Genomic DNA, 19,699 nt, shown 5'->3' with positions numbered 1-19,699 from the left:
TGCCGTGGTATCAATAAAGTTGGATTTCAATTAGATTCAAATTTAGAAATTAGCCAACCCTTAGCCCATGTACAAATGCGACAAAATCATCAACCCTAGAATATTGAAATGCAATGCTTACAGACTTATTTTGTTTGGTGACTGCCTATTATAATTCAGCATACAGTTTTGTGCAACTATATATAGAAGTGTAGTAAACATGAATACAATTTATTCGTCATCATTTCTTCAATGTAGTTTAAAAATTACTTTTTGCTTGGTTACATGTAATGGCACATGAAAGACAATTAAATGCTTTTTTTACATTGGATATTTAAAAGAAAACTCAAATACATTGTCTGACGCAATAAATAAAGTGAATATTATTAGAACCGTAAAAAAAATATTCTGTAAAAATAAGGACAATACGCATATTGTATATAGATATAATCTATCACATGTTAGTAACAAATAAAAGGCCTAAATGTTTTTGACAATTATATAAATGTATATTTAAAAAGTGCACCAAGACAAGCTCCTCAGAATCAAGATGTGTATCATCTTTTTCCTGCCTGGTTTTAAATGCATTGTTCACAAACATCAAATCAAATCAAAAAGGTATTCACAGCACGAACCGCCAGATACCAGCAAGCGATTCTGGAGTCAGGCATGTCCATAGAGCATGCACACACAATAGTTCTCTAGCTGTGGAGGGGGTTCAGCTTAAAGTTGAGTGATTTGGTTGTGGATCTCCTTCAAACTCTCCAGGCTCGCCTCGGGCCCGTCCTCCGAGGTCACGAACCCGGGGTACGTGGAATGGAACTGGACTGGGCGTGGCTCCGACGGGGTATCGCCCTCCCCCACTGACTCCGCCGACGAAGACGACAGCAGCGGTATCAGCTTGGCGTGTGCGTAGTCGATCTCAAAGCCCTCAAAGATAAGCCCCACCCCCTTGGCACCAAGCCCCTCCCCTATAAGCACGGCTACCTTTCGCGTGGCCAGCACCAGAGCCTCGTAATCCCCCCTTTCCAACCGGAAGATGTCGGAGGTCAGCGGCCGCCGCGGCACAACCACGGTGAGCCCGGGGGCATTGGGGAAGGGCGTGAGGAAGGCCACGTGGCCACGGTCCTCCCACACACGCCAATGGGGCTCCTCGCCACGCACGATGCGGGAGAAGAGTCCTGGGTGGCCAGGGTCCTCACCCAGGAAGGTGAGGTCTGCGGGGGCGTCTGGAGAGGGGAGCCCGGTCCGGACCTTTGCTTGGATCTTGGCCAGATGTGCGTCACTCCAGCGGGGGCCACTCTTGGAGGTGCAGAAGCCAGGGTCAAAGGGGCTGTGCTCTTCCTCCGTGGCCAGGTGGGGGCGCCACGCAGCGTCAAGGCCGTGCAGTGGGAGGATACGAAGCTTTGGGCCGCAACATGAATGTTTTCAAATCAAACTAAATCGTTGCAATTTCATTTGAATGTATTATTTCTTCGTCCTGATTTTTTATTATTCATTTAATTTCAAAGACGGAAGAAGCCAATTAAGTGAAAAAAAAGGACAGAGAAGTGATGACATTAATACATAAAGAAAAAGGAAAAATAAACAAACCAATAATACCAAAAATAATAAGAAAACTAATGGAGGTGAACAGATGAGGCGGAAGGAGTCCTTTACCTGTGCTGGTGTGTTGGTCTGTGGCCTGGTGACCAATGCACACCTTCGTACCCCAAGTCTGTCACAGAGCAGGGCCCCTACAGCCCGGGCCCCCAGCAGCATGGACAGGTACTCGGGCTCCCCTAGCTGGAAGATGCTGACCCCGCCACTGCCAGGAGCCTTCTGCTCCAGGATAACAGAGCCGGGGGTCCAGGGCCGGGTGTGGAGGTAGGCCACCAACTCTGGAGACTCCCACACGACGTGTCGGTACCGGTTTGAGGACATCCTACAGACAATAAACAAAATGAGTCAATTAACTACAAAGATATTTATTTTTTAAAAAAAATATTTATTAGCTGTATATAGAATGATTGCAATGTACTAGACAGACCCCTATTTTTAACGACATATACAGTAAAGTTATCTGCATCTCTCTGCAAAATGACAGTGTTTTGGTCTGAAACAACGCCCACTGGGCCAACTACCAGTAGCATATTAACATGTTTTGGTGTAAGAAGTTCAGTCTGTATAAGAAGTTCAGTCAGTCTGTATATGTATGTATGCTGTATTTTAACGTGTCAACGATTGGTGTTTACATTAAAATGCCCTCGATCTACAGGTAGCAGGAAAAACGTCAGAGTGACTAAATAACAACGTGGACAATCAAACCAAAACTATTCCACGAACTGGCCTCTTTTCTAGTTTAGGTCTAGTTACGTTTAACCTAACCTACCTTCGAACCAGACACCTCATCAACCACATGAAACGCCGGGCAGAACTGACCTGAGGGCTACTCTCGGCTCGTACAGAAAGGTGCAATAGGTATAGACCGCGATCAATGTAACGATGACCGCGCTGATGGTTTGTATCATGACACACTTTCACATGATCCAGAGCGGAAGTCATTCAAATATTATTAACCGTGACGTATCCTTAAAGGAGAGGTTGACGATATGAGTAGTGTTCTGAACATGTATCGTGTGAGCAATGAGCAGCATGACTTTATTTGCGGGGATATTTTTATTTGCGTTTATTTGCGGGGATCGAGACCCCATGTCTCGGTAGCTAAAATTGAGTATTCGCTCTCCACCCTTTCCTTTAAGTTTTAGCAAAGCTGCAGTTCTGAGACAGGACATACGGGGGCGCTAAATAGGTAACGAAGAAAAGAGGAGAATGGAAGAAGCTCAACGCCTGACAAAAGGTTATCTTATAATTATAAAAACAAAATCAAACCTTTCGAAATCCGATTCAGCAAAACTCACTATAAAGGCCAAATGAAAGCGTAAATAATTAACTATCATTTAAACTATTTATTATTGCTGCCCTCTTGTGTATGTTGCTCTCTTCATGCGGGTTCAACCATAGATCCATTAGCTGTACTCTGCTTTAGCAAACAAACGACACAATAATGCTTTCACTCAAAACAGAAACATCAAGTCTTGTCTATTGACAGCATTGACACACACACACACACACACACACACACACACACACACACACACACACACACACACACACACACACACACACACACACACACACACACACACACACACACACACACACACACACACACACACACACACACACACACACACACACACACACACACACTCTATGTGAGGACAACCGTGACTAACTATCTCTCACCACTGTTCACTACTACACTAGGGCAGCCTCGTTCCCAGGCATCTTATCTCACTACGCAACGCCTAGAATGGTGTGCTGAATGAGCGTTATTGGGGAGAGGGCGGGACTTCCATTTACATGAGTGTAGCGGCGGGAGAGAAGGAGGCACTTCCGATAGAACGGGCCGTTATCGTTTCAGATGTTGCTTTGTCCGATTTTTGTAAAAGAAAACTCCATATTAATTTTATTCGTTGTTATTCTCGTCATTGTTCTCATAGTATTATTCTCTCTCCATCTCCAGGGAGTGTGATCTTTCGTAAGCAGTTCATGTAAGACACCGGAAATTGCGTTAGGGTAGATCGTGATAACGCCACATTTGATGATCATTTCTCAGCCACCTACAGATGACCGACCGTTGCCTCAGGAGTCATCTTGTTGGTCAGTGACCTCAGCTGTTCCTTCTTTATCTCTTTTCAGCAGAACTAGAAAAGAACGATACTGAGCTTAACGTATGTTGGATGGTGAGGAACACTTGAGTAGTAAATGCAAGTAGGCCTACCTAATTAGCGAGGACTTATCTTTTTAAAGTAGTTGGGTATTATCACTAATAAGCAGCTTAGCACCTGAATCTATATACATGCTATATTGACATAACAGAGATGTTCAGAATAATGTTCATAATTAAACAGAAAAAGGCTCAAACAGAGCCAAATAGACCTAGAAACAAGTTGATCATAGGCCTATTGCAAGTTATCTAATAGCGTATAGATGGGTGGCAGCTTCCCATTCCTTCTTTTAAAGAGCATAAATCGGATTGTGACCCAACAGGATTAAAACACAGACTCACTATACAATACTATTTTTAACCAACCATAATATTTGCCAAGTTATTTTTCTAGTAAAAGATAGCCCACTCTCCAACACTTCTCACCAATACTCTTTTCTGCCAAAAATCAGTACAGGACATTAGTGAGGAGCTCTTGTGGGGGCTGGGGTATAGGTATTAATAACGACTAACTCTTCTGTCAGTCGTTTTGTTGCTGGCTCATTTAGAAAAACATTTTAAAGCCTTTACTGCTCTGCTGGCCTACCCTGGAAACATGGATGATGAATAAACTTGACCCTACGTTTAGCTTACGCTGAAAGGAGATTTGACTGTTTACATAGATTCTAATCTTGGGGTGTGTTCGTCATGATTATAGTAACGATTAGCTAAACTGGCGTGAACATGCACGGAGAACAATCTTTGTTCTCCTTCATCAAGTCTGAGGTATATTTCCAGAGAAAGAGACTGTAAGAACGTCTCTACAAGGTCTACAAGACCACAAAACCCTATTGACCAGATGGTCTAAAGTTGGTTTAATACCATAAACCCTATGCATACAACGGTTTACAATGGGATTAACAGAGCATAAACCCTGTGGACATGACGTTTACAGTGTAGGCAGAGAAAAAAACCTTGTGGACAATTGAACAGAGCTAAAAGACTAAGGACACACTGGATTACAATGTGTTTAATAGAGCCAAACTAAACATCAAGGTTTACAATATGTTGAACTGAGCAAACCATACCTATGATATGTCCCGAGCAACATTTCAGCGGATAAAAAGGGAAGTGCCATTCAGTTTTGGACATTAGTGTGGATCATGAGTGTGTGATCCATACTCATATTTAGCTATATCTTTGCCAATTTTACATTATGAACACAGACATTGTTTGTGTTCATGAATAATCTATTATTTTCCTAGAGGCTTCAGTTATTCCCTGAGGTTAAGAGTGAGGCGGCTCAGAGTCCTAGCAAAACAAAGCATGAATGTTGTACAGTCACGCATGCAATTCATGCAAACAAACATGTTTTTGTGATGCTGAAGAGCATTCAAAAATATCAGTGTTCTTGTGTGTGTCGAGAGAGGAACTAACAGGCGTGGTGGCGTCCAACAACGCATGGCGGCGCTGGGTGGAATGCTGCCAAACGGGCCAGGACCCTGTGCTCGGCTCAGGGCCACCAAGCCTCCGCCTCATCCTGGCTGCAACCCAGGGACAACATCTGAAGTGACTTGCAGAAACCTAATGTGACTCTGAAGACTTCCAGATTTAGAGAACAAGTTTAATATAAACAAATACAAAGGAATTGGTGCCTACAATGTAACCAACCCTGACATTAACTGTCATTTTATCAAAACCGTGAATGCATTGTATTAACTTCCACTGCATTGTATCTATGAGCTGGTTAGGGTCATTGCTTGCTGTTTCCACAGATAGTGTAGAGAGAGAGAGAGAGAGAGAGAGAGAGAGAGAGAGAGAGAGGGTGTGGTTGAACAGTAAACCACATTTCTAAAAGCCAATATACTTACCTAAGAAACGTCTAACTTAACTGTGGTTTTAGGTGCAAAAATATGTCCGCTGTTCACACTTGTTGACAAAGACGGAACCTAAACGATTTGAAAATGTCACGTTGTTTTTGCAGTTTTGTCTGCCAGAGTGAAATATGAATTACATCGTGGCAATTTATTAAGCTTTTTATTGTGTGACATGTGAATACATTACATTACATACAATACATTACTCTAAATCTCATTCTACCCCATTATTCAAATGTGTAACTATTGTTACAATGCTTTTAATCTATACCAAATTATAAAAAAGTTGAATAAACAGGATCAACAAGTAGACATAATTTAATCTTGCTTTACAGTAACTTTGTATCGAACGCCGAGCAGAGGGCTTGCCGATTAGAGGGCTTGCCGATTAGGGATCCCATGACTGAACTCATGGCCTACTGCAGAGGCTATTTGTGTCGGACTAATATGCAAACATATGCAAAGTAAATTTGCATGGGGGACTAACGTACACATACACAAACTGGCTGATGTCTAGTCTTGTTCATAAACCACGCCTTCCATTCGATCTGGCCTAGAAATGGTCACTGTCTGCCACCTCTTCAACACACATGTTCTGAACAGCTGGTCAAAGGCAGACTAGACAAAATCCCTGCTGCAGACGTAGACACAGCTGTTCTGACCCCTCTTCTCACTTCCTTGTAGAGTGGAACAAGAATGACTACTTTGAAACCACTGAGAAGAAACCACCACAGGTTTTCATTTCCCCATGAGACAAGATCTCATGGGGAAACTTTAATACTCAAATCATGTTGAAAGGATGGCAGCACATCGCATATTGTACATATTAACCATAATCATTTTAATTTGTGCTTCATTTATGTATTATATTGTAGTTGTAATGGTAAGGACTATAAAAAGAAAAACTGCACTAGACCACCTTTTGGAGGAAGCCTGTAACAAAAGCATTTCATTGCCGTAAGTGATTGCTGCTATTACCTAGGCAATAAACCCAAGCTCACCATGACAGTTACTGCAAGGATCATCCCCCACTGTTCTACTTGATAGACAACTGCCGAGTAAAGAGTCACTTATGCAAACATTTGCGTACCTTTGCCCCAACTTGTAGGTAGGCTTTTAGTTTACTCCTGTCATTCAGAGAATATCCCATATCGCAGACGCTTGAATACAAACCTACTGGCAGTTCATTCAGATAGCTAGGGGTTGGGCCAGCCATATTGCCAAGTCATGCTTACAGTAAAGTCTGGGATGGAATCTCGACCCTCTCATCTTGGGAGTCCAAAAACATCAACCACAACACAGTCAGGTTCTCAAAAAACACAAGACATGTCTGAAGAGTTGATGGTTATTTAATAGAAAAAAAAGCATTTATACAGGCTGATCAGTTGCAGAAAGAAACAAGATTTTTTTTTTTTCTCAAGAAATAGTAAGGAGTTAGTCAGAAGTAAAACTTTTGCAAAACATAAACCTAAAATGATCAGTAAGCAAGAAGAGCACCTATTTACAAAACATGTAAACAGGAGTGCTGCGTAACAATTCATAAATATACGTGGCCCCTTTCTGGACGAAGCTGCTCCGAGGAAGTTGGAAATAGGTGGTGGGGTGAGGGTGGGTGGGTGACACCAAAGCAGGAAACAATTGAGGGGAGGGGGGGGGGGCAGTGAAAAGGGTGGTGGAAGGTGGAATTTATTCAGAGAATGTTTTATAACGTCGGCATAGTACGCAAAGTACGACGGCCTCTTGGACATTTCACAGCACTGTATGCGCATGTGACAAATTAATTCAAATACTTCAAATCTGAATGTTGACAATGGCTGGTTGCCCTCTGTGTGCTGAGTGATTGTCGGGTAAGCATAGTAAAACGACCAGGATATACACGTTCCTACACATCACTACAAGGACACCTAGATGTTAGGTGGGTCTACTGGAGCGGACTGAGACCGAAAACCTCACAGCCCTAGTCCCTCTAAGAATTATGTCATCGATATCTCTAATCCGATAGACTAGCACAATGTCCCTAATCTCATCGACATCCTTAATCTCTTGCCATGGACACCGACTTCTCTTGGCTACTTGGATCCATAATTCCAGTGTACACGTGCCGATCTCTTTCCACAGCGGCTGCAGAACTGCGACTTGACTTCAGGAACCCACAGACTACACCGGGTTAGGAGGTGGTGGCGGCTCAGGTGGAGACGGTCTTGCTGCGCCGGTTCTTTGCGTTGCGAACCTCCTCCATCAGGTCCTTGAGATACTTGATCTCGCGGCTGAGTGCATCCACCTTCTCCGCCAGCACGTGGTTCTTTGTCTCCAGCTCGTCACACTCTCCACTCAGCACCTCCTGCTCCACCCGCTTCTTCTGGCGGTAGCGTGTCGCTGCGGTCTTGTTCTGCTCCATCTTCTTCAGTTTCTTCTCCACCACCCTGGGGGGGGCACCACCGGCAGACTTCCTGTCGGCCCTGGCGGCCTCCGGCCTGGAGTACGGCTTGGTCCTGGAGGAACCGGCTGAGGAGGACAGGGAGGAAGGAGACGGGGAGGAGGGAGATGGGGAGGAGATCCGAGGAGGTGTGCTGGAGGCCGACTCGATGCCAGAGTCGCTGTCGCAGTCGCTTGTCACAGGGGAGACCTCATCAGGGGGGAAGGCCTCCTCAGCAGGGGAGGTTTTGTCAGAGGGGGACTCCTGAAGAGGGATCAAGCCAGGTTCTGCTTTAGCGGTGAGCAGCACCACGTAGGGCCCAGCGGTGGTGAGGGAGACCAGGAAGGAGGTGGTGGTGGTGGTGGTGGTTGGGAGGTCGCCGGTGGGGGAGGGCATCACGGAGGCGTTGAGGGTGGGGGCATTCTTGTCTACTTCTAACACGTCAACCTCACTACCCAGCTCCAGGTGGCATAAGGGAGGCGGAGAGAGAGGCTCCGTTTTCACCATCACCACTGCCTGCTCCTCCTCCTCCTCCTCAGCTGGGGAGACTGCAAGAGTGACGGGTGGGGGCTCCAGTGGAAGAGGGAGCAGATCGGGGAGCGGTAGGGGCAGGGCGAGAGCGTTGAGCTGGGAGGCGATGGGGGAGTCAAAGGGGTGGACGTCGAGATCCATTTGTGAGTCCAGGGTGGCGATGAGGTCCTCTGGGGAGCTGGGAGGCTCGTCTGAGGAGCAGGAGTCCATGAGTGAATCCAGGTCAAAGTCACTGAGGTCAATCTTTTCTGCCATCCAGTCCATCCCTGAGAAGGGGTCGTCTGTAGAGGGAGAGAATGTGTTAGAACAGTGTATCCTCTAACCCCCCTCACCAGAAGCATTTTCTCCAAGACTATTTCTTGTCTCACTCTCAAACCTCTATATTATATTATTCAACAACCTGTAGCATTTTATGTCATTTATTTTATAACAAAAAAAAGGTATAAGAATGCAAACTCGAACATTGATCTTAACAAGTGGGGATCAAAACATAATTATAGCCCCTGAACAGAATAACTAAAACATACACCAAAAAACACCTCCCTATCCAACATACCTAGTATGCCATGGTAGAGAGGGTTTAGGAGTGTCACAGAGACCTTACTGCTAAAACTTGTTCAGTTACTGACGTGACTTATCTTGTTCAGTGGAATTCAGTACACAAGACTATTTAATGGTTGTACTAATTGGGTAAAAGTAAATTCAAGCCATGGAACTGGTTTGTTGTGCTATAGATAAAAATGTTCTTCCTTGGCCTTGTTTCACCAGAGCCAGTGACGTCACAAAGACTAATGAACGACTGCCACTAGTAAGTCACGCCTGGCTTGTTACGTCGCTTGGCTCTTCCTACTTTATACCAATGCTGCAAATTCCAAGTGGCACACATCTCTCGACTACAACCCTGTGTGTTTTGGAAAATACAGCATCATGTGGCAACCACTGTGGTGGCTGACTGGCGGCAAGCTCACCCCTGCTGACGTCTGCTCCGACGTGTGCGTGGAGCAGCTCCGCAGCCCCAAGCCAGGGGAAGGACAGGCCGTCTGCACCCACCTTGGGCCCCAGGAACGAGGAGGGGGAGGAGAGGGGAGAGGCAGGAGGGGAGAAGGAGGAGGAGAGAGGCGAGGGACAGAGAGTTTGGTAAGGAGACAGGGAGAGAGAGGAAGACAAAGTGGGGGAGGGTGAAGCAGGTGAACTCTCCTCTAAGGAGGAGGAGAGAGAGAGAGCTTCCTCTTCATTTTGGTCCAGAAGGGGAACCATGGGGTCAGCCATCAGAAACGAGGGCCCTAGATATGGAGAGAGAGAGAGAAGAGTTGTTAAGCAACAGCGGCCTGAGAAGGCATCGGCTCTATCAAGATTAGGGATCGACCAAAATTGATTTTTTTAGGGCCAACACTGATACCGATTTTTTTTTTTTACCCATCAGCCTTAGCCGATGACCGATACTCCCTTCATCATAAAAATTAAACAATGATGATAAAAATCTAAATTTAAAAAAGGAACATTTATTGAACTGTCTGTAAATCATGCTGGGAAAAAATATATTAAAATAAATTTTAAAAAAAATCGCCCGATGCCGATCGACGTAAAAAGATGCAAATATCGGCCAGCCGATATATCGGTCGAACACTAATTAAGACCACTCAAACGTCTGCCTCAGCCCTAGAGACAGGGGCGAGACCTTGAGGCTCATAATAGAGCAGGTAAACATCACATAGGTTGTGATGTAATTATGTAAATAGGTTTAAGTGCAAAGAATGAAAACACTCACATGTTTGACTGAATTGGTCACTATAAATGACCCATGTCAAAAAGCGAGGTCATTGGGACGGAAATAATCGTCTTCAGGCATAATTTGAAGGCTTAAGTTGCGCTCACATGACACCACTAAGCCTGTGGCTAAAACAAATCCCATGCACTGCAGTAACGAGGAAATTACCAGTTGGAGACGACACTCAGCCCTGGTGTCGCGCAGTAAAACAGGCAGATGTGTGTTTTGCGAGCTGCCACGTACACAGACTGGGGCCCTTAGCAACTCCAGGAGAGCATCATTGGCCACCCAATAAACCATCCCTGATCATGGTTCCCTAGCAACCTGGAGAGGTTGCACTACCAGCACAAATGAGGACATTGGCCCCAAGCGACCCACCTAAGAACAGGGCCCCCACGTCCTCGGGGACCAGCAGTGTCGTCGAGGCCATGTCCAGTGGTCAGTGGTAGTCGTGTGTGGGGGAATAAACTTGAGGGGGGTAGTGATATCGTCCGGGTTTCCAGAGGGTAGGTCCTGCTGTCGACTGCAGCAAAGCTGAGGGTGGTTGTCGAAAGAGACCTGGCGGGGTTGATGAAGGGCAGAATGGGGTGTTACTAGGACCGTACAATCATTTTATACAAATTTTTGTTTTCAAATAACGTTGTTACAAGAACGAGTTTAATGACGTGTATGGGAAACACCATTGATTAATAACACAATTGAGACTTTTTTTTTTTAAGAGAAAGCAGTCATGCTGCACTTAAATATACATGCTTGTACATAATGAAATAACTTTATTTCTGTTACGTTGGAGTACAACTTTATTCTACTCCACATTGTCAATATACTGAGGTAAAGGTAGTCAGGCGTTAAACTAGTGAGCTATTTTAGTCCGAACGCTGTCACGGGGCCCCGCCCCCCAAGCAGTTGACATTTCCTAATTTGGTCATTTTCTGCCCGGTAACTCCACCCTCCACGGGGTGACTCATCCTGGGGGCGTGGCAACGGCCACAACAGAAGACACAGCGCGCCATTTTGGTGCGCCACGTTGCCACTGTTGTAAATACACACAAAGCCAGGTTTTCATGCTAGATAAATGGCCATAGGTATGCCACTCATAGTAAACCTAAAACATTGCCAGTATAGAAAGTTTATAAACTTGCATGAAACGGATTGATATATTGTTAATAAACGACTGGTGGAAACAAAATGCATTCCGCCCATGGTTCTACAGCCATAATCTAGTAATAAAGTGCAATATTCCCTCAAAACAGCCACTTGTATTTGCATTATTGTTTAAATACATTCCACTAAAACGCCAGGCTCAAGTTGACCTGACATGAACCGTCTGGCGCACCTGTCGCCTTGCCAGCCCATGTTATTAAATAGGTCGACAGAAATGTGTTTTTTTTATTCTCTTGCCTGAATATTACAATAATAATTAATTATTTTTAGATGTATTTATAAGTATTATATTTACAATAACGTTAATACCACGTACATTCTACTGTGTCTTGACATCCTAATTTCCCATCTGGAATACAGAAAGTGAACCTCATCTTTACGCTAAATGAGAAGTGTTAAAATAGTGTCAAATAGTACGTACGCCATTTTGCCAGAAAAAGCCAATGCAATTCGCCGTTGCACTGCCGTGTTTTTGCCGCTGCGAGGTAAGCCGCTGCACGCCTTTAAACAGCCATGATGCGCGTGAGAGCACTAAGTTCTTGACAGCAGATCACACGAGGATAAATCCAAAACAAGGGGCGGTCGAACACCAAATAAGGAATTGTCGGCGAGAGCTGACGTTTATATATGGCCGCATCATGGACTGACGCATCCCTCCGCCCAATCGCGTAGACAGTTGAAGTTAAACAGGTCTAAGCCAATAGGGTGTCTAAAAAGGAATAGTCTTAGGTATTACTCCGCGATGACCTTTTTTGTAATTGGCCAGACGCGTGATCGCGTGTTAACAAAAATAGGTCCCATATTAAAATCATATGTAAACTATGCTCTCAGCGAATTGTCACCGAACTATGGACCTTAAAAGGGTCGGCGATAAAACAACATCAATTATAGATCAATGGTAAAACGCTGAAACGCTGAAACCCACATATTACTATCAGAAAAACGAGAACGTTTGTCCTGCTAGAGTACACTTCCGGGTGCCCAACAGTTTAAAAAAAAGAACACCGATGTTGCCTTACGATTCGATATAATAAAAGCACCATTTGAATGTACAAACAATTTGGCTAATAATAATTAGATAGTATATAATATGTGTACGTATATACATGTAAAAAAACACATATATCCAATTAAATATGTTTTAATTTTCACACCATTCAAAATAAAACATGTATAGGCCTATTATCCCACACAAAAAAGTAAGTAAGTAACATACAAAACGGGGATAAATACAGTTTACTACATATAAACCAAATAAAAGAAAGAAAAGCATATCCCTTTACTTTGTATGTGTGTGAGTGTGTGTGTGTCTTCTGACAAATGTACTGTAAGTCACTTTGGATAAAAGAGTCTGCTAAATGCCCTAAATGTAAATCCAAATGAAAATGTGAGTGTGTGTGTGTGTGTGTGTGTGTGTGTGTGTGTGTGTGTGTGTGTGTGTGTGTGTGTGTGTGTGTGTATGTGCATCCATGTGTTCGAGCATGCGTGTGTGTGTGTGTGTGTGTGTGTGTGTGTGTGTGTGTGTGTGTGTGTGTGTGTGTGTATGTGCATCCATGTGTTCGAGCATGCGTGTGTGTGTGTGTGTGTGTGTGTGTGTGTGTGTGTGTGTGTGTGTGTGTGTGTGTGTGTGTGTGTGTGTGTGTGTGTGTGTGTGTGTGTGTGTGTGTGTGTGTGTGCCTGGACAAGCTAATTGGCTGAAGGCCAGCATGCCAGATAAAACCCTTGTTCTTGTTCATGGAAGAAACTCCCTGAGTGACTTCTCCATATCCTCAAGCTTATTCAGCCCCGCGATCAACTCCTGCGTCAGCACGCGCAGTTTGGTGGCACATTTGGATCTAAGCTTCTTGGTCTCTCCTTTTCCATCCTTGAAGTACATATCGAGCCCTATGGCGAGTCCCTCCATGACCCCGGATGCCTTAGTGTTGGACTCGATGGCCTGAGAACACACGCCCCCCCTCAGCTGGAACACCATGTTGAGCCTCACGGGGCCAGTGTCCGCTTTGAACAGAAAGGCCTGCGGGTGCTGGGCCAGCTGGTTCATGCCCTCCATGATGAACCTCACGCAGCCTAGAAGGACCTGAATGATGTCCTGGTAGTCCTGGAAGACCTTTCTGATCTTCTTCTTTTCACTTTCAAGGTTCACCTGGAAGCATTGGGGGTTGCAAGCAGAGTACAAAACAGAAAGCATGAGGGATGAATGGACAGACAGATGGCCCATAGGTAGCTAGTATAATTAAATTTATCTCAAAGATGAGAATAAGAATTCAGGTTGGCTGACACAATCTTTAAATCCCTTTGTTTTACAAATCCAAATTTGATCAAATATATATTTACAAGCCCTTGAACAGGGTAGGATAGTGTAGTGGATAGACTCCCATCTGAAAGGTGCCAGGTTCAAACCCCACTTCACAGCTTAACTTAAGGCATCCTATGAGGCCCTAACCCCTACCTGATCATGAGTGGCTGAATTCACTGTAGGTTGCTTTGGATAAATGCATCTGCCTTGTAACTTAACATAAAATAATAATAATAAAACATAAGCTCATCCTTGATGGAATGGTTCCGTCATTACCAGAACAACAGATAACAAACAGCAATAACAACACCACCGTCCCAATAACAATGGCACCACCACTTATCTAAAGACAGACACACACATGGAAGCATAAAAAAAGATGTCTCTCTGCCGGAGACAATCTCACTTTGTTGGCAATGGCCGCTGAGGCGCCAGTAACTCCGCCCAGAGTGGCAACACTCGCCCCAACAACAGTTATGGCCAGGGAGGCCCCCAGCGTCAAAGGGGCCAATAAAATCCCTGCCCCCGCTGCAAGGCCCCCCAACACGGCCGTGGTCCCACCACTGATCCCTGCAACCTTGGTCTTATTAGACACCTTGGAAAAGAAAACCACAGAAGAAGATTTGATTTATTGGCGCACTCATTACTGCTGCTCATTGTTGTTGATAAACATGCATTCATGATGAAGATAAACTTAAACTTGAACTCAAAGAGACTTAAACAAGGAATCATCCTTCCTCACTGTCGATCTCGTAGGGCTGTTTATGTTCTGTTCAAACAAACTAATGCACACAGCTGAAACACAGCTAGTCAGAATGGTTTCTTACATGGAAATTACAGACGGGAAATACAGGTCTGGACACAAACATTGATGATTGAAATGGTCTTAAAACACAGATGTTATGTCTCTTTGTTTGGCTATTATGCTATACTCTCCCTGATTGATTTTTGATTTTTTTTATCATCTGGAAGCCACCAGTTTCTTTATAGAACACAAAGACATCTTGAAGTGATCATCACCTTGTCCAAATTGTCTGCGATGAGGTTTAGTTGTTTTATGTAGCCGTGGAGGGTTTCGGTGTTCTCAGTCATCAGCACCTTAAACAGCTTGACTGCAATGTCGATCCGCTTGGCCTTAACAGTGATGATCCTGAGAGAGCGAGAGAGAGAGAGAGAGAGAGAGAGAGAGAGAGAGAGAGAGAGAGAGAGAGAGAGAGAGAGAGAGAGAGAGAGAGAGAGAGAGAGAGAGAGAGAGAGAGAGAGAGAGAGAGCGCAAGCTACTTACACTTGATTAGATGTGTGTGTGTGTGTGTGTGTGTGTGTGTGTGTGTGTGTGTGTGTGTGTGTGTGTGTGTGTGTGTGTGTGTGTGTGTGTGTGTGTGTGTGTGTGTGTGTGTGTGTGTGTGTGTGTGTGTTGTGTTTGTGAGAGGGAGAGAAATTCCAAGCCTTGATAACTTACTCAATTTCTTTCTTGTCTTTGAGGTCTTCCAAGAGGGAATCCCAAGCTGGGAAGATTATTTAAAATTCAGTAAATCTGGACCAAGTATTGACGGTATGATTAGGGTTTTAATCAGTCTAAATGTGAACTCACATGACACGTCAGTCCACCACTGTTTCAGATAGTCTGAGTCCTGATGAAAACAGAGAGGTTGAACACACAAAAGCAAGGTGTCAAGTTACACTAGGTTTCTTCTCGTTATGACAGAACGTAATGGCTTATTGGTTGTTAACAGTTAATTGGTATTTAATACTTTAATTTAATACTTTAATACTTTTTTCATTCATGGTAAATAGCCTTTTCCCTATGATTCACTGATAAATCATAGGCAATTGTTTATTCACGTGTAATTGGTAACCAAAGGCTGATTGATAATGAATGACTAATTGATCAAGTATGACTGATCAACCACTGGTTGGTATTTTATGTGTACTTTGTAATTAAAAGCTGGTTAGTGGTTACCAGGACAGCATGTTGGAAACTGAAATCTGGTTTGGGTCCTGGTTTGGGTTTGGGTCCTGGTTTGGGTTTGGGAGGAGGCGGTGGGCCAGTTTTGGTTTGGTGTTGAGAAAATTCCTCCTAGAAGGGTATTCCAAAAAATACATATGTGACGGGGTGAATTATTAGTTTAAGTATAGACTAAATATTCATTGGTTACATACACTCCCTCCCTACAGAGGGGGCCGGTTTGATCTCGGGGGGACTTTAGGAGGTTGATGGCGGGGGTGGTGTGTTGAATGGGCGTGGTCTCACACTGGAGCTTAAGGCTAGAGAGCTGGGCCGAAGTCCCACCACCTGCGTCTAATGCGTAATTGGACGAGCGAGCGTGTTCATTCACACTGATCGGCCATCGCCGCGAACTGGGGCTACGGAGAGCATTGCCCAAAGACGTGGCGTGTCGTGTCGGGAGTCATTGCGCAAGGTAGCCACTCGTGAGTCTAATTGCACTTTAGCAATACTTCTGTCTACATTTCCCGCATATTTATTACAAATGGTGTGCCATATGTACGATTGATTTTATGTTTAACGTACTGTATAGTACAGGGAACGTTTAACTGAAGATGATATGTTTCTATCTGTGTGCTGTGTGTCATTATGTGTGTTTTTGGTCTGTTTCAGACGTGGCGTGCGTCTGAGTGTTTGTGCCGCTTTCTCCCCTGTATAGTTTAGGCCTACCTCCAAGCTTCTGTGGGAATTTAATTATTATATTAATCTATTTTGGTTTGAACTTCATTTCTTTTGTTTCTTTTGGGATGGGGGGGGGGGGGGGGGGGGTCCTAATTATTAGGGCCTGGAAGAGAGCGCGTGTTGTCCATTAATCTATGTTCATGGTAGCTCATACTAATAAGTTTACTGTGGTTTGTCACTTGTATTACTATGTGCTTAGACTATCGTGTTGTGCTGTGTATCGCCATCTTTTGAGTGCTGTGCAATAACTGAACTGATTGAATAAGATTTTGGGCGACTGTGTTTTTATGTGACCAGGTCTTACCTCCTTGTTTATATTTACTATATTTATTGTGTCATAATAAATTAAGATTTATCTTTTCTATACCAGCGTCTTTGTGGGTCCTTTAAGATCTGTTGGGGAAGGACTACAGAACTAGATTCTCACTATATTACACATATATATTTCAAAATAAAGTAGTACATTGCTTCAAACATTTTGACATCATTATAAAACATGTACTGACACATCCCATGTCCTATTTAGTGACTAAAGTGTCTCACTGTCCAACCTATCTCAGTGTATGAAGTATCTCAGTGTCTTAGTGTCTGAATTGTCTCTGTTTCTTAAAGTGTATCAGTGACCAAAGCGTCTCAGTGTCTAAAGTGTCTAAAGTGTCTGAATTGTCTCAGTGACTAAAGTGTCTCAGTGACTAAAGTGTCTCAGTGACTGAGGTGTCTCAGTGTCTAAAGTCTATCAGTGATTCAGTGTCTCAAGTGTCTGTGAGTAAAGTGTATCGGTGACTGATAATGAATGCCTATGACTCATCAGTGGTTAGTGGTTGGTTAGTGGTTAGTTAGTGGTTACCAGGACATGTTGGAACTGGTCGACTGACTTGGGTCTTGGTTTGGGAAGAGGTGGTGGGACTCGGTCGGTTTTGTCTTGATTACCTGGGCCCTAGAAAAGTATTCCACAATGAATAATCGTTCAAATAAAGCTCTGACTTAGTTTTGCGGCTCACACTCAACTTCTGATGTCTACAAAATAAAGAATGTTGGACGGAAGAGAACAGATTACATCGTGAAATGTAACGTTAACCCATAGCCCACAATGATTGACAATGTATTGTTTTGTCACACGTCTCGATTGCTGTCACCCATAATACCAGAAAGGACATTCTGGTGTTGTATCCAAGCAGTACAGGACAGTAATGAGAATGAGATAAGATTAAAAAAATCTGAGGTGGATATTATTGACATTCTAGGTTGTGTTAATGAAACTGCACAATATTTACCATTATATATAAGTCTTACGTGTCCGTAGGTCGAAGGAGTCTCAGTGACTAAAGTGTCTCAGTGTCTCATTGACTAAAGTTCTGAAATGTGACTGAAAATAAATTACCAATAGATATATGACTGATCCTGAACGACCATTGATCATGAATGACTCATGGGCTGGTATTTAATGTCTGATTGGTAATTAAATTCCGGTTCGTTTTTACCTGGATATGTTGAGGCAGGTCGACTGACTTGGTTCTTGGTTTGGGTTTAGGAGGAGGCGGTTTGGCAGGGTTGGTTGGGTCTTGATTACCTGGGCCCTGGGTCTTGATTACCTGCCAGAATGAAAAATATTTAGAATCAAGTTCTTTCTTAGTTTATCAGCACACACCCAACTTCAGATATCTACAAACCAAGTTGTACAGAATGTTGTACAGAAGAGAACAGAATACATTGTTTATATCATGAAATGTAATGTGCCCTCATAGCCCATATTTTCCCATTTTGTTTTGACACATGTCTCGATGACTGTTGTTACGGCCACCTCCATTACCTGGGTATGTGTCTTGTCTATGTGTTGTGCAGCAGTGTCATGTAAAGCAGGATGTGTGATCCCTTGCCGCGGATTGGCTGGCACGAAACCTGTCTACTTCCTGGTTCCAGCTGGTGATCTGATTGCTGCTGATTGGTCCTCCAATCATCTACCGTCTTCCAGACCAGCCCCGGGGTTAAAAGGCTGTTCTCAGTTGCGATTCAGGGGCGGAATTAACTCGCCTCGGGTGTATTGTGCTTACTGTGGTAAACCTGTTGATGTTTGTAGTAGCTTTACCCTAGGAATTGTTAAGTGTAAAACCATTTGTGTGTGCTGTGTTGCATTACTTGAAGACCTGGGGTAAGGAAATTGGGCAAGGGACTAGGTGGGGCAAACTGACACCAACCAGACACCTGTAGATACATTCTGTTAGACACATTAGGTTTTAGAGGGTGCTGCTTACTTTGTATTTTGATTATCCATGACTGGTCTGTATTTTGTTTACATTGATTTTGAAGCAGCCGGTGGCTATCTCTCATTTTGAAGAGATCTCTTTAAGTTATATTACTTTCTTTGATTTAAGCAGCATCTACCCGCCCTTTTCCCTGTTATTCTTGTTCTGCAAATAAATAACTTGCAATTTCACCAAAAACATTCTGGTTCATGTTGCTTCCCTCTTTCCCACGAGCCGGGTCGTAACACTGTCACTTCCCACTGTCCCTGTTAACCCTAGACGGGACATTCTGGTGTCACGTCACAGCCGTAATAAAAAAAAACAACATTTTTTAGTAATCCCCTTTTTTAACAGTCGTAAAAATGTAGCAATACATTTGTAAAATGCAAAAATGAGTAACAGTTGATGTTATGCTATGTTATTGAAACTGTTCATCATTGACCATTTTAAATGAGTCTAAATTGTCTCAGTATCTGTGTCCCAGTGTCTGACGTGTCTCAGTCTCCAGTGTGTCTCAGTCTCTAATGTGTCTCAGTCTCCAGTGTGTCTCAGTCTCCAGTGTGTCTCAGTCTCTAATGTGTCTCAGTCTCCAGTGTGTCTCAGTCTCCAGTGTGTCTCAGTCTCTAAAGTGTCTCAGTCTCTAAAGTGTCTCAGTGCAGGCCCCTATACTCTGTGCAGTTGGGTCCAGAAGAGTAGATTTGTATGGCTTTAATGTTGCTCATTGTTACTTAGGTAAAACAAACTCATTCACTCTTTTGACATATTCGAGTTGGAATGCCTTCGTTATTAACGTTACAGACTAGAAATACTGGTCAGGACAAATGGTTGATCAATGTATGTTTAGCTACCAACTTTAAACAAAGGTTTTTCATAGAGAAAGCGAAAGGATGAACATTCCTGGGTCCAACCACACCCTGGGCAGTGTTGTGCAAGTTCACACTTAACATGAACTAGTTCATGTTCAGTTCATTAACTGTTTTTTTAGAAA

The 19,699-nt window shown here is 43.7% G+C and overlaps 3 protein-coding genes across 4 annotated transcripts; all 3 read right to left on the bottom strand.

Annotated features, from left to right (window-relative positions):
• Nucleotides 1-276: 276 nt before the first annotated feature.
• Nucleotides 277-2,493, bottom strand: LOC311341222 (uncharacterized protein). 2 transcript variants are annotated; one of them, XM_084466118.1, is made up of 3 exons: nucleotides 2,401-2,493; nucleotides 1,639-1,903; nucleotides 277-1,383 (listed from the first exon to the last, which is right to left on the bottom strand). In XM_084466118.1, exons 1-3 carry the CDS (start codon nucleotides 2,487-2,489, stop codon nucleotides 703-705), a joined length of 1,035 nt encoding a protein of 344 aa, XP_084322244.1. In that variant the 5' UTR covers nucleotides 2,490-2,493; the 3' UTR covers nucleotides 277-702. The 2 variants fall into 2 exon arrangements, with proteins under 2 accessions (XP_084322244.1, XP_084322245.1); XM_084466119.1 differs by having other exon boundaries at nucleotides 2,351-2,476.
• A 4,447-nt stretch (nucleotides 2,494-6,940) lies between these two features.
• atf4a (activating transcription factor 4a) lies at nucleotides 6,941-12,074 on the bottom strand. The gene is made up of 4 exons (XM_084466115.1): nucleotides 11,908-12,074; nucleotides 10,701-10,880; nucleotides 9,523-9,837; nucleotides 6,941-8,835 (listed from the first exon to the last, which is right to left on the bottom strand). The coding sequence occupies exons 2-4, from the start codon at nucleotides 10,750-10,752 to the stop codon at nucleotides 7,793-7,795; spliced, it is 1,410 nt and encodes a 469-aa protein (XP_084322241.1). The 5' UTR covers nucleotides 10,753-10,880; nucleotides 11,908-12,074; the 3' UTR covers nucleotides 6,941-7,792.
• A 1,144-nt stretch (nucleotides 12,075-13,218) lies between these two features.
• On the bottom strand, nucleotides 13,219-18,426 carry LOC311341027 (uncharacterized protein; the record flags this gene model as incomplete). The annotated part of the gene is made up of 9 exons (XM_084465949.1): nucleotides 13,219-13,629; nucleotides 14,189-14,377; nucleotides 14,803-14,932; nucleotides 15,242-15,287; nucleotides 15,374-15,413; nucleotides 15,743-15,798; nucleotides 17,357-17,405; nucleotides 17,950-18,060; nucleotides 18,346-18,426. The coding sequence occupies 9 exons, from the start codon at nucleotides 18,424-18,426 to the stop codon at nucleotides 13,219-13,221; spliced, it is 1,113 nt and encodes a 370-aa protein (XP_084322075.1).
• Between the last annotated feature and the right edge of the window lie 1,273 nt (nucleotides 18,427-19,699).

This window comes from Micromesistius poutassou, assembly GCF_964030765.1.
Source record: "Micromesistius poutassou genome assembly, chromosome: 3".
Lineage (NCBI taxonomy): Eukaryota > Metazoa > Chordata > Actinopteri > Gadiformes > Gadidae > Micromesistius > Micromesistius poutassou.
The sequence above is the reverse complement of the archived record's forward strand: the minus strand, read 5'-3'. Positions and strand labels throughout refer to the sequence as shown.